Genomic DNA, 14,924 nt, shown 5'->3' on the forward strand with positions numbered 1-14,924 from the left:
CTGTTGTTAAGTCAGCATCTCCCTGGGGGAACAAGGGCCTGGAGCTTCCTGTTCCACCATCTTGCTTATGTCACCATTCTTGTTAATGTTTTTTAATTTTGAAAAGCAGTTTAAACTTACAGAAAAGTTATAGACTCCTATAATGAACTTTCACCTACATTTACTAACAAAATATTGTTAATATTTTTGCCACATTTGCTTTAGCTCTGTCTTTCATATAAATGAACATTTCTGAACCATCTTAAGTTGCAGGCATCTTGTGTTTTACTCTAAATGCTTCACATGTATCCTTTAAAAACAGGTCATATTGTCAAATGGTAAGACCAACACTCAATATCTGATGTAAAAAAATAATGTTGAATTCATTGTTTACTATAGAAAGGGATTTTTTTAATAGGACTTTTAGGATTGGCAGATTTTGACAGGCATACATGAATTAATGTCATCAGTTCAAGTGTAGTTAGTCCATTGTTGATTGTTTGGCCCTCCAAGTTTATGTCTGCTGAGTGAGTTCATACCTTATTGGCTGACTTTCAGAAGTGATGCGCTGATGCTAATGAGTTGGCTTTTAAAATTGTGTTCTCTGATGTGAGTTGTTGATCAATTGAACAGGATTAAGACCAGTTCTCATGGTTACTTGTCATGTCTTCTTAATAAGCAGTGTTTTTCTACATTTGTGGGGACTCTTTTATTCTCAGTCCTCTCTTTTGGTCCTCATTCAACCAAAGTTGGAACAGAGACCACAAGTCCAGATCTTCAACCACTGTTGTTGATTGTTCTTAAATATGAAGTTTCCTTTGTGGAGACAATGGTTTTCAATTTGCACATTGATCATTGTAACTTTATCTAAATTTAGTTTTTGTCTTTGAATCATAAATCACTGTTAGTGCAGTGGCTGTGTGAAAACATTTACTAGTTTGGATAACACATTGAACAACAGTGAGACAAACAAGTAAAGGTAGAAGTACCTGCAATATTAAAAGGGAGAGGGACATACGTACGCCACAACCATGAACCAAGTTTTTCAAGTCTGATGAATAAAACAAGATCATGACTATATCTCTAAAGATTAGGAAATTCTTTAACTATAGCCCTTAATTTAACTCTAGACCAGGATTTTTAAAAATTGAGACATAATTGATAGGCTGGGATTTTAACTTAAAATATCCATCAACTGATAAATGGAAAAACAAAATGTGTATATCCATTCAATGGAATATTATTTGGCCATAAAAAGACTTTTGTTTCTCTCTCCATGAATATGTTTTGATATACAGGCAAAGGATTTCTGCAATACATAGGTGGGTTCTTTCAAAAATAGATATTTGTATTTCAATTTTGAATAAAATTAATAGTTTAAGAGCTATCCTATGGAAATTAAAGAAAATTTGTGCCTTGCACACAGTAGGAATCTCAAACCTTGGTACTGAAACAAATCATTCAGGGTGCATATTAAAATTGCAGATTACTGGGCTTACCCTGGGACTTCTGGTTGAGTAGGTCTGAGAGATATAACCCAGATATTCGCATATAAAGAAGCTCCCTTTTGATTCTGATGCAGTGATCCTGGAACTACACTTTGAGAAATATAGCATTAAATTACCGCTGATTGGCTGTAGTCTCATTTTTTTTTTTTAACTATTTTATTTTAAGTGTGTTTTTCCAGGGCCCATCAGCTCCAAGTCAAGTAGTTGTTTCAATCTAGTTGTGGAGGGCGCAGCTCACAGTGGCCCATGTGGAGATTGAACCCACAACTTTGTTAAGAGTACTGCGCTCTAGCCAACTGAGCTACCTGGCTGCCCTGTAGTCTCATATTTTTAATGTGGGCTAGGAAGCTTATTTCAATGAAAAATTGACATTTTAAAAAAAATTCATGGTTTTATAACATATTGTTTTAGTTGAACCTGAGAAATCAATGTTTCCATGGCTAACATTTTCTGAATATTTATAACACGTACTCACTCATTATTTCAGCAATTTCCATGTATTAACTTACATATACATCACAAGCCTATGAGGTAAGTGCAATAATTCCCATTATACAGAAAAGGAAACTGAGACAGAAGAGGTTGAATAACTTTCCAGCCATACAGTTAAGAAGTTGTAGAGTCAGGATCCAAACCTTATCAATCAGCCTCCAGGTTTAGCCATTGTACTGTATTGTGGAGACAATACAGTACACTCTTTCACTTGAACCTGAAAGAGCTCATTTTTCTCATCTAAAAATGAGTTGGCTTAGTCATTAATGGTAGGAACTCTCTACATAGCTCAGTGGAAAGAGTGAAACTCTCTTGTCCAGATAAGACCAAAGGTCTGTTAAAGGATTAAAGCACCTCTTAGTTAATACTAAGTTAATACAATTAGTTAATACTTAGTTAATACAATTTGATAACATAGTAGAGTAGGTCTGAATGTAAGGGTAGCAGATTTCATGTGAGTCATAGGGCATGTTATTATTAGCTGTATATTTATTGTATGTGGACTAGTGATGGGATGAAATAATCTTTTAAAACATTTTTTCCCATCTATTAATTATTGAGAATCCCATCATGGAATCTTTTAGCAATACAGAATTAAAAAGCTAAAAAGACCTAAAAGTATGGTTTTTCTTTAAATCTAGTAAACTAGTTATCCTGTTGGGTAATATTACAAATGTCTCTCAGAACCCTATACTCCACAATTTAAAAATAACAAACATTAAACTAATTCATATATTTCAGAAAAAGATTTGAGATTTTCAATTATTATAATTTATTAATTCATTCATGTAACAAACACTTTTTAAATACTATGTGCCAGGATTTGTGTTAGGCACTGGGTAATAATAATTACCATTTACTGAACTTTGATGCTGGTGCTTTTCTTCTCATTTTATCAATGCAGACATGGTGAAGCTAAGCATTTTCCTGAAAGATTTTAAGTTGCACAGTGGCAGAGCCAGTACTTGAGTCCTCATGTATCTGACTCCAAAGCTGGCTTCACTGCATTAAGTCCAGTAATTTGGATTATAGACGGACGCTTTATTTTACTAAATGAATTATTATAGGAGTCCTTTAGGTAGTGAGCATCCATAGGACTCTTTATATTGAATTTTTTTTTACAATATTCAAGAGTAAATATACCATGAAAACTATACCACTACAGTGCTCTATGCATGGTAGAGCTCATTAACATTGATAAATAAATATAGCTTAAATAGATAAGTTTTGGAGTTACACATGACTATATTAAAGTTCTCTATTTTACTCTTTAAGCTTCACGTGCTTATTTGTAAACCTTGAAAAGTACTTCATCTTAGAGCCTTTGTGAGGAATAAATGATATAATGTATATAAAGCATCTAGCATTCAATACAAAGCAGTTAAAAAAAAACACGTTATAATCTTGAAATGAAACATTTAGGCTATAAATTGGGATTCTAGGTAGACACTGGGTGGAGAGATCCAAGAATTATTAGGTAGGAAGACTCATTAGGACTGTTAGGGGACAAGTAGGAGAAAGGAGTCATTGCTAGACGGATGATTATAAGTTTGATATTTGCTGTGATATTTGATATGTGGTTAAAGACAAGAATGGGGAAGTTAGAAAGGAGCATTGGATTGAAGGTGTAAGGCTTTTCCTCCTGAAAATGTTCTGAGAAGAAAAAGAGATATAAGATTTGGCAAGGCAAAGAAGATAGAAATCATGTATTAGTTAAACGAATAGATGAAAAGATGGATGAAATAATACGTGAACAAATTAATTCAAAATATATTTATTGAGTGCCAGATACTACGAAGTTATTGCATGTAGATGGTGGTGGCGGCTCCAGAATTTCTATAAAAGAGAAGTTTGGGAGTAGCAATCTGGTTGGAAGGGTATGGAGAAGGGTCTGTGTAGGGAAGCGGATTATGTCTTGACTGTTCTCTTAGCACTTTAGATCTCTTAGCACTTTGAGAAAATACCAAAGAACAGGGAGGGGCACTGAATGAGATTGTGGCTGTAACTAATTCCCCTCAGGCTAACCTCAACGCTGCCACTGTAGGGGTAGAGGTATATAACCAAACAGTAATAAATTAATGAGATATTCTTTTTAACAGATTTATGTACAAAGAGCTATGTCAGCATGGAGGAGGAAGCAGATAATTCTCTATGAGGCTAGAGTAGAGGGAAGGATTTCAGAAAAAGGTATGATTTTAGTTGACTCTTTCATCACACTTGAAAATTTGAATTAATGTGCTAAACACAAGGCAAAACATAGACCTTCAAAGACAGAGAAAAGTTAGAGATCCTGACAGACTGTTCAGAAACCGGCATTAGTGGGGGTAAGGTTGGAAATAATGGTGGCCACATGCAGGCTTCCTCATTCCAAACATACACCTTAAGCGCTGCAGCAACACCCAGGAACGTCCATAGCTTGGCTCACAAGAACTTGCATGTTTCCTTCCCTCTCGTCCTTGGTTTTCTTCTTTTAAGAAATATGTTATGTATCCAGTGCTGGTTTAGCAGACATTTTGCTAGGTGCAGATAACAGTGAAAGAGCAAAACAGCCCTGAACTTTGGAGCTGACAGTTGTACTGTGTGTGGGTAAGCGGAGACTCAAGCCGGGTGCCAGGGATCCCTGAGGCCAGAGTGTACGGACCAGTTGCTGCTGGGCCTTAGATTCCTGGTTTAAAGTGGATACAGTCCTGTGCGCTGTGTTGAGCATTCTGACACCTACGAAAAGGGGAGCAGCATATTGATAGTAAGAACTGACTTTCCTTAAGGGTTTACAGCAGTTTTCCCAGTGGGAAGTCCCAACCTTTAACACCTGGGGCCTAATAGAATGTATTAGGTTGGTGCAAAAGTAATTGTGGTTTTTGCCTTTTAACTTTTTAAGCCGCAATTACTTTTGCACCAACCTAATAGATCCTTGGGAGGAGCTACCCAATCTACTGAATCACAATGTCTAAGGGTGGGGCCCAGAAATCTAAAGTTTAATCGTGAATACCCCCGGGCCATTGTTATGTATACTTGAGAAGTTATTGGCCTCTTCCACCTTTTCCTACTTCACTTTCACCTGACCTAGGTACTATTATTATCCCTACCTTACAGAGGAGGAAATTGAGGCATAGAATGGTTGATTAATTTGCTAAGGCCACACAGAACTAGGGTTGTAATCTAGGCCAATCTAGACGCAACTCTTCGTCAAACATTACAGTGCAGTTACCTATCTCCTCGTGAGAAATGATTTGTTGCTAATACTTCAACAAGCACTGGACTTGGAGTTTGAGAACGGTCTGAAGATCTACTAACTTTAGTCGGGTGAACTTGGGCGACTCATTCACATTTTTGAATTTCAAGTCCTTCCCCGGTTAAATTTAGGCCAGGACACCTCCTCCCTCAAGGTGTGCCCTGAGCGGCGGGCTGGGCAGCGGGCGGGAAGGGCAGGCGATCGATGACTTCGGCGCGCGGCTGCCTGTTGGATCCGCTCGAGCCTCTCCCGCCAGGCCTGCCTACTCCCGCGCACTCCTGGGCCCGCCCCCGCCGCCATCTTGGCCGAGGAGGGCGCGCGCTGCACGCGTGAGTAAACAGTCCCAGCCGGGAAAGTAGCGCGCTGGCTGCGTACGGGTGCTGCAGGGCGGCGGCGAAGAGGACGCAGTGCTGATCTTCATACGTGCGGGTAAAAATCGGATCACTGTGCTAGGCTGCGGGGAACCTTCCGTCTTGCGCCTCCTCTGCCCCCTCGCGGCGAGATGCCTAGTTCTCCCGGCTCCTCCCGCCGCACGCCGGTCTCCTCCCCCTGTTGAAAGCTGCCCGGGAAAGTGGTGGCGGGAGAGGGCCTGGGCCGGAGCGCTGCGTGGGCCTGGATGCGTGTTGCGGGGCGTAGGAGGAGGTTAGGGTCTTGGGTTCGTGCGCCAGGGGCGTGGATGTGATCGGTGGGGCTATGAAGCCTGGGCGGACGCGGGGATCTGGGACCCCGAATCATGCTGGGCCACCGCGGGGCTGTTTCCATCGGTCATTGGCTCTTCCCCTCTTCCGGTCGGTGCCTCAGGGTGGCCGACATGACGGCCCCGGGTCAGAGCCCCCTCGCGCCGCTCTTGGAGACTTTGGAAGACCCTTCCGCTTCCAATGAGGAGCAGACCGACGCTTACCTTGCTCTAACCAGGTGAGGGACTCGGAGTGGAGCCGGGGTGTGTTCTGGTGGGTCTTGGGGAGGAGGTGGTTAGGGTGGGGCACCAAAAAAGTTTGTGTATTTTAGAAGTCGGGCAGCTGTGAGGACCCTGGGGTCGCGGGCTTGTGCGAGGGCTGGGGGTGGGTGCTGCTAAGTGACGTTATGCAGCCGCTGCATTGCCTAAGGTGTACATGGGGAATGAGGAAGCCTGCTTCTCTGTTTTGCAATCGAAGGATTAAAGAGTTTGGTTGGAAGTAGGCATGCTTTAGGAGTGGTTTTCTGTGTAAGTCGCCTATGTATTGGGACGATATGGCAATATCCAGATTTTTTTAAAAAAATAGCAATAACTCGAGTTTTATTTTATTTGTGAATGCTTCGTGATCTTTTTTCCCCCCTGAAAACAGTTTTTTGCAGTTACTGGGAAATTGCTGGGATAGGATAACAAGTGGTAGAAAATGATAAAAATGTAGTAAATTTGTAACGAGGGATAGATTTCTTTCTCTGTTCCCTCTTCACATAGTGAAACTAACGAAACGTGCACTGTGGTTGCAAAAGGTATTCTGAGGAATTTTTTGCTTCAGATGTATATTGCGTTATATGTGCTATATATTCTTAACTATCTTAAGCACTGGGTAGTTAATTTGCCAAGATTGTAACATAAACTTTAAAAAATTATGCAAGCATTTTAGGGAGTGATGATACCTTTTCTTATCTGCTATTTGCATAAATTTATGTTCTTTCTGCTTTTAAGTCGTATTACTGGAGAAGATGGAAAAGAAGTCATTGCAGAAATTGAGAAAAAACTTCATCAGTTAAACAATGTTTTAAAGGTATGTATCTCTGTTGTTTATTAAATAGTTTTATACTTGTGGGAAAAAAGTTTTTTACCAGTTTACTCATAAAAGTGTTGAACCTAAAATAAAATAATAGGATTATTACAGTATTAGGTTGGTGCAAAAGTAATTGCGGGTTAAAAGGTTGAAAATAATTGCAAAAACCGCAGTTACTTTTGCACCAACCTAATACTATTTGAAACTTAAACAGTGTATCAGTTTTTCTCAATTATCTTAACATTTTTTCTTCTCACCTCATCCTGCACCTCCTTGTGAGGTTACTCTTTAATCCCTCTTTGCTGAAGAGATTGGTGTAATTGCCTAAAGTTGCCTGTGGCCATTTGAATCCAATACCTTTGCTCTTAATTTAATTTTGTCTTGGGTGTACTCTGTGGGTAACATTCATTTTTTAAATCTTCACTCTCAGTTTTTGCTAATCTTGCCTGGTTAAAAAACCATTATTAAGCTTCTTTGCTTATTTGTAGGAAGGAGGTATAGTTCAACCTCACACTGAGAACCTATGTTCTGGTCCTCACTTGCGGTGTCTTTGTGACCTTCCTTAGCGCTTTTAATTTCCTGGTTTGTAGAATGAAGAGGTTGAACTCAATCTCCAAAGTCCCTTTGAGATATTTTTATGATCCTGTTTTTGTGCTTTTAAACAGAAGTAATCTATCAAGATACACATTTTATGATGATTTCTGGCTAAATGTTGAGGCATTGGAGGAATTGTCTGTCCTTAAGTATTCCTGTTACAGTCATCAGTGCTTTTTGATCACGTAAGCAGGGACTTTATAGTAAGTGGTTCAAGACAGTAGTATTAAATAGTATTAATGGTATTATTTATTGTTCTGTTTTTCTTCATTACCATGTTCTGCGTCCCAGCAGAATAGTCATGCTCTTCATAACGATGTTTTGGTGAACAGCTTGGACTGACCGAATGTGTAACAGTGGGCCCCCCCCCCCTATGATTATAATGGAGCTGAAAAATTCCTATGGCCTAGTGACATCATAGCCCTCATAACATTATAGCTCAACACATTACTCACGTGTTTGTGGTGATGCTGGCGTAAACAAACCTGCATTGCCACTCGTATAAAAGTATAGCACATACAGCTATTGTACAGTACATAATACTCAATAATGGTAATAAATGACTGTTACTGGTTTATGTATTTACTATACTAGATTGTTATTGTAGAGTGTAGTCTTTCTACCTATTTTTTAAAAAGCCTCCTGTAAAACATTATGCCGCCATGTTAAGCCAGCAACAGCCTCACATATCTTGCCCTTACAGTGTCTTGATCACATCATCTACTCTTGTGCTTGATTTAACTTTGTGTTTCATACAAGTAACATGCTGTACAGGCTTGTAGCCTGGGAGCAATAGGCTATACCATCTAGATTTGTGTAAGTGTACTCTATGATGTTTGCACAATGAAATCGCCTCACGACGCATTTCTCAGGATATATAATCCCTGTCGTTAAGCGGCACCTCACTGTAGTTGATGTGATGAAGACATGCGTGTTCATATAGCAGCTGCCAAAAACATGTACACACTGTTTAAGAGATGTTATCTGTGCTCAAGCAGTAGTTCGCCGTCATCAGAAGTGTCTGGACGCTGATGGTAACCACTTGGAGCATCTCTTGTAATTGCAGAAGTCAAATGTGACTTGTATTTATCTTTTGTTATTGGTATATATTGAGTATTACAATTAATACAGTTCCTTTCTTAAAATGTGTATACATTTTTTTGGCACCCTGTGTATTTAGTATTTGACAGTGTATAGGATCAGGAACTCAATTGCATGCATTTTGAGTCAAGTTGCACTGTTTGTTAATAGGGTTTGTAGATAAAATGCCTGATGAATAATTACGGTTGACATTTGAACAACGCAGGGGTTAGAGACATGGACCCCCTCTTGCCCCACAAAGTCTAAAATCCACGTATAACTTTTTTTTTTTTTTAATTTTTAAATTTTTATTTTATTAAATTTATTGGGGTGACAATTGTTAGTAAAATTACATAGATTTCAGGTGTACAGTTCTGTATTACATCATCTATAAATCCCATTGTGTGTTCATCACCCAGAGTCAGTTCTCCTTCCATCACCATATATTCGATCCCCCTTACCCTCCCACCCCCCACCCCCCGCCCCCCTCACGTATAACTTTGACTCCCTGCAAATTTGACTATTTAGAAGCACCTGGGTGATTAGTGATAGGACAATCAACAAGCTTTCTGTGTGAATTACTAAGCACTGACAGGATATTTGAATTCCTTCAGAACAAGAACCATACATACTAGGTAGAAGATAACGTATATCTGGTTGCTGTTTAGAATTCTGTTAGTATTGTTTCTATAAAACCACAGAATTTTTGAAGAAAAGACCACTGTTAAGGAATACTTCCAGGCAATATATGTTTAATAAAAGTTGATTGCAGACATGCTAGCTATTATCCACGCAATAGTAGTAGCTTTCAAAGTCTTTAAGTGTTTAAGACTGTCTGTTTGTGCCTGTCTGAACTGACTTATTGAATATCCATTATACTCCAGAGTTTGGTTTTTGTTTGATTAATTATAAAAGGGGTGCCCTAGGAAGTGCCTGTTTATATTTTTGACTACTAACATTAATTCTTCCTGCTTAAGAGTAACAAATAGCCGAGGACCCCTTGGATATCTGATTAAGAGAAATGAGGGGATTTGCACATAAATCACTGGAATGGGAAATGGTATCAAGAAAGACACAAGATGACAAGTAACGTGGTGTTGGGGGATATAGCAGGACTATCTTTGACAGGTTTAGATAGCTTTTACATACATAAATGGATTGGGCTTTGAATTCCACATGGGCATGAATTCAAATTTTCCTGTCTATGAAGCAGGGATTTTTTTTTTAAGATTGAGATAATGTGGGGGGTGGATTTTGGACAGGTGTCCACCGTACTCACAGAATGCTGGCATTCTGACTAACTTTGCATTTCTTTCCACAAAAAAATAAAATAAAATGAGATGTTTAAAGCTCCTAGCACTTTACTTAGTAATGTTACATTTCAACCCCTTCCCTCTCTATCTTAGCAGTGTCACTCTACTCTAATGCTAGTTTGTCAGCTTTTGTGTTTGAGTCTTCTGCTTACCTTTTGGAAGGGCTTTGCTCCTATTATTTATTTCCTGTCTAGTGTCTTCAGCATCTTCCACTGGCTGCTTTTTCTTTGCTTTCAGATCTGTGGAGATGTTCTTTATCTTTTAAGAAAAATGTTCTTTATTTAGTTGATCTCTATCTAGTTTCCCTAAGCTATATACATGGCCTCCTTATCTTACTCCTACTTTATTTTATCTACTTTCAAAGATTTGTTCATTGATTGTATTAAAATGTAATTTTGTTTTTTAATCAAGTTTTGCTCTTAAAGTTGATTCACAATCTAGTCATTTGTAACAAATGTGATTTTTATTTTTTTTTGTAGACTCACATTTCCAGTCAAAACTCAGAGCTCAGTTGTGCTGCTCTACAAGCATTGGGGTTTTGCTTGTATAATCCCAAAATTGCTACAGGATTATCAGGTAGTTTGACTTAATATTTTTAGGAGTTTGTAAGTATAAACTTTTGATATTGTTAAAAGTACTGTTACCTCTATTAGATTCATAACAGTTTAGGATTTGCTTTTGATAAATATTTAGATCACCATCGTTGGAAAATTTCTTTTTCTTAGGCATTGCTCTAACTTTAATTATAAAATTTGCTTTAAAAGAAAATGGGTCTATTTAAAAATAATTGCTATGAAAACTGAACTTTGTAAAACACATTTGCTTTGGAAGTCAATAATTTAGATGGTCATTTATTTACTCTAAGCATATGCACTAAGGAGTATGCTGAATTAAAAAGTTCTTTTACGTAGTGGGATGGTTTGGAACTAAAAGCAATAAGGAAAACACAGGACATGATAGTTCGTAAGTTTTCAACTAATCTTAATTGTTGCTCTGTAGTTAGTAAAGGACCTAGAGAGGTGATCTTTAGAGCGGAGAAATTGGGAATAGAGACTAAAGATGTCAGAAAGTTGTTACTATCTTTTTTTCTTTTGTTCTTTATATATATATATATATATATATATATATATATATATATATATATATAAAATGTTAGCAGCAAAGGTAAGAGTTCATTTTGGAGCAGAGATGTAGAGTTCATAATATGTTGCCCAAAATTGTCTTGTGTGTTCAAACCTATTATCAAGACCTATAAAATTGCTTCAGTTGCACAAAATATCTGATTTGAAGCCTACTCTCTGTTTTCTCTCAGTATTCCTTCCCATTTTAGCTATTTCTGTGTTTTGGGAAGAAGTTTTATGTCAGCATCAATTCTCTGGTCCTTCTCTCTGGATATGCATTTAATTTTTTGCAAAAAAGAATATAGTATGTTTTTCTATTTTTATGTTTGAGATTTTAAAGGATGTAAACTGTTCTGCATTATTAAAGCTGCTTGTTTTTCAGAGACAAACATTCAAGAACTGCTTTCAAAATTGAGTGATATTGTTAAGAGTTCAGACAAAAATGTACGTACCAGAGCACTTTGGGTGATATCCAAGCAGACATTTCCCACTGAAGTTGTTGGCAAAGCAGTGAGTACAGTTTTTCTGTATGTCTTCTTAACTATATGCCATTTAAAAAGTTCAGGCTTACTTGATTTATATTTATTTGGTTCTGTCTTTTAGGTATCCAATATAATTGATTCATTAGAAGTAATATTTAATAAAGGAGAGATGCGTTCTGCTGTTGTTGATTATGAAGCATTAAATGTTATCATAAGGTATGAATTTGGATGCTGTGCACATTGGAAGAATAGTGTCAGTAAATTTAGAATTTACTTCAATGGGTGGAGTTTTGGGACTTAAATTTGAGTTAGACATTAAAAGAAGGAAAAGTCTTCTAGACTAAAAGTCTTAAGAGAAAAGGGAACAGGAAGAAGAAGGAAAGTCCATGTGCATTAGTTAGTAGGTTTCTTTGCTTATTTTTACTGAGTTTGTCTTAAAAAATAAGGTCTTGGTTAGGCCGCTCCTATTAACACAGTTCTGGTTTTAAAAATTATTTGTGTTACAGCTTTTGCAAGAGTTTAAAAAATAATGTAGACTCCCAGGCGAGCAGTAGGGGTATTTAAGAAGTTATTAACAGTGCCTAGCAGCAGATGGGAGAATAAGAAAATCCCCTACCTTCTTCCTACCCATTCCTGTTCTTTGTAATGGACATGCTAACAGCACAAACTATTTATTGATATGCTTTGTTTTACTTCTGTTTTAAAGTTTTATTTAGTAGTTGGCTCTTTGCTTTAACTACTTAGTATTTTGATGCCCTGATTGATACTCACATTATATCATAGTTCTCTGGCTGGCCTTTCCTATGAGAACATTGAATTTAATTGTATAAAATCATTAGTATTTAGAAATTTCAATATGAAGACAATATGTTATTTTAAAAATTTATAAAAATAGTACAGAAATCTAAAAATTAGATATTTTTTGCATGTATTGATATACATATATATATTCTAAAGTAAACGGATTAAACTATGCATATTTCTGTGTGTTGCTTATTTTCCTGGTAGTTTAGATATAGAAGGTGAAGTCGAACTAATTTATTCATTGATTTTTCTATTACAGGTTAATTGAACAAGCCCCAATTCAAATGGGAGAAGAGTCAATTAGGTGGGCAAAACTGGTCATACCTTTAGTGGTTCATTCAGCCCAAAAGGTACATCTGCGGGGAGCTACTGCTCTAGAGATGGGAATGCCATTGTTGCTTCAGAAACAACAAGAAATAGCACCTATCACGGAGCAGCTTATGACTACCGTAAGTATTACTTTATGTAAGGAGTTTTTGGGGACTGCATTGTAATGTTCTGCATCAAACTTAGGGCTCATGTTGGAGTAAATGTACTATGGTCTAGGAAATTCCTCTTTGAATTAAAACAAAGAATTGCTTAAGTTAGTGTAGGCATACTGTTCCTACATTGCAATAAGGGGAGAAACTGTCGATTCAGTATTATTATGGTCCAGGCATTTTACTTCATTCCCCAATGAATGGTGATTGAAAGGGATTGCATTATTGGAAAAGGGAGAGCATTAACTAATTCAGTACTGTTTGGGTGATGGTAGCATAACACCAATATATATAAATTTAATGTACATAAGTGCATCTAGTGTGCATAATTTCCTAAAGTTATTGGGCTTTAGGTTTTCAGCCTTTGTTCTTAAAACAAATGTTTATCCAGCACCTGTTATATTCTGGGCATTGTTTTAGACACTGACCATACCAGTGTATATTAACAAAGAGAACTTGTGGAGCTTATTTTCTAATGGGGGAAATAATGAAGTACATAGTATAGTAAGTGATGAGGATTATGGAGAACAGCAGGGACTGGCTGGAGTGTGTCATTGGAGAGGAAGGGTGAGGTGGTCAGGGAAGAAAAACAAATGGGATATTTGAATAGTGATTTGAAGATGATGCAGGAGTTAGCTATATGGAGGAACCATGAGAGCAAATGGCCCCAGTCTGATGGTTGTGTTCACTGAACACTGGGCAGTATGATAATGAGTGAGGGTGAGGGGAGTAGGAGATGATTTCAGAGAAGCAGGGCCAAATCATATAGGGCCTTGGGGGTCATCGTAAGGCATTTGGTTTTCACTTGTGTTACATTGAAAACCATATTTGAAGGTTTTGAGGCCAGGAGTGATTATGTACTGACACGGGTTTTAAAGGGATCCCTCTGGCTATATCCAGAGAAGACTAGAGGGGATTGAATAGGAGCAGGGAAACCAGGGGATTCCGTAATGATTCAGGCAGCAAGGGAGCCTTCCCGATTCTTAAACCTGGGGTTTTGTTTGTTCATTTTTTAAAATTACTCCATGATTATATTTGGAGTCTAATAAAGTGTCTCTTGTCTTTGTAAGTTTTTTTTTTTTTTTTTTTTACTCTGGTAAGTTTATTTTTTAAGAGCATATGTAAAATTCTTTACAAATTTGAACTAAAATTTTCTCAGGTATGTTATGCATGAACCTATTAATGTATTTTTAAAGTTAACTAGAGAGAGAAGTTAAAACATTATCATTTGAACTCTATTTAATGATATGCATGCTGGAGTTTTTAGAGGAACGAATATTGGTAAATAAAAAATTAAGCTGGATTGATAGATGGAGAATGGCCAGATATGTGATAAGGTAAGCATAGTACTGTGTTTCCCTGAAAGTAAGACCTAGCCGGACCATCAGCTCTAATGCGTCTTTAGAGCAAAAATTATTTTAAGACCTGGTCTTATTTTATTACAAAGTTGGGTCTTATATAAGACCGGGTCTTACATTAATTTTTCCTCCAAAAGACACGTTAGAGCTGATGGTCTAGCTAGGTCTTATTTTCGAGGAAACATGGTAAAATGTTAATTAATGGTATTCATATTTGGACATTTATTATAAAACTCTTAGCTTTGTTATATATGCATGCAAGTTTCCCTAATAAAACATTGGGTATTATTTGGGTAAATAGTTTTTGGCTGAGACAATCAGCCAATTTGATAATACTTTTTTTTTTTCTTTTCAAGAGTCCTTTTGGTAAATATTTTTGCTTTTATTTGCAGAAATTACTTTCAGAACTCCAAAAGCTATTTATGAGTAAAAATGAGACTTACGTTTTAAAATTATGGCCTTTGTTTGTCAAACTTCTTGGGAAGGTAAGTCCACAGTTAAAGAGCAGATCACAGTATTACATGCCAGACCCTTTCATTTCTTAATTCTACATAGTATAGTCGATTTTCATTCGTCATGCCATGTATACCAATTCACCTGCTCACTAAAATTTATTTGTAAACCAAACATAAATACTTGTGGTATATAATTTCCTAAAGTTATTACTAGTGTGTATAACAGACACGTAGAGTGGCAAAAAAATTTGAGAGTTCCCCAGTGCATATGTTCCC

At 37.2% G+C, this 14,924-nt stretch overlaps 1 protein-coding gene across 5 annotated transcripts in view; it reads left to right on the forward strand.

The window, feature by feature from the left end:
- Nucleotides 1-5,500: 5,500 nt before the first annotated feature.
- RIF1 (replication timing regulatory factor 1) overlaps nt 5,501-14,924 on the forward strand; it is a 43,269-nt gene continuing 33,845 nt past the window's right edge. For 2 of the 5 annotated variants that reach the window (XM_019737457.2, XM_074336160.1), the window contains exons 1-8: nt 5,501-5,640; nt 6,013-6,126; nt 6,884-6,962; nt 10,429-10,525; nt 11,453-11,580; nt 11,674-11,768; nt 12,616-12,805; nt 14,586-14,678. In XM_019737457.2, coding sequence (XP_019593016.2) covers nt 6,023-6,126; nt 6,884-6,962; nt 10,429-10,525; nt 11,453-11,580; nt 11,674-11,768; nt 12,616-12,805; nt 14,586-14,678 — 786 coding nt within the window. In that variant the 5' untranslated portion in view covers nt 5,501-5,640; nt 6,013-6,022. Of the gene's footprint in view, nt 5,641-5,762; nt 6,127-6,883; nt 6,963-10,428; nt 10,526-11,452; nt 11,581-11,673; nt 11,769-12,615; nt 12,806-14,585; nt 14,679-14,924 lie in introns of those variants that run through there. The other 3 variants (XM_019737458.2, XM_074336146.1, XM_019737454.2) reach the window with 2 other exon arrangements.

Source organism: Rhinolophus sinicus, linkage group LG01 (assembly GCF_036562045.2).
Source record: "Rhinolophus sinicus isolate RSC01 linkage group LG01, ASM3656204v1, whole genome shotgun sequence".
Classification (NCBI taxonomy): domain Eukaryota; kingdom Metazoa; phylum Chordata; class Mammalia; order Chiroptera; family Rhinolophidae; genus Rhinolophus; species Rhinolophus sinicus.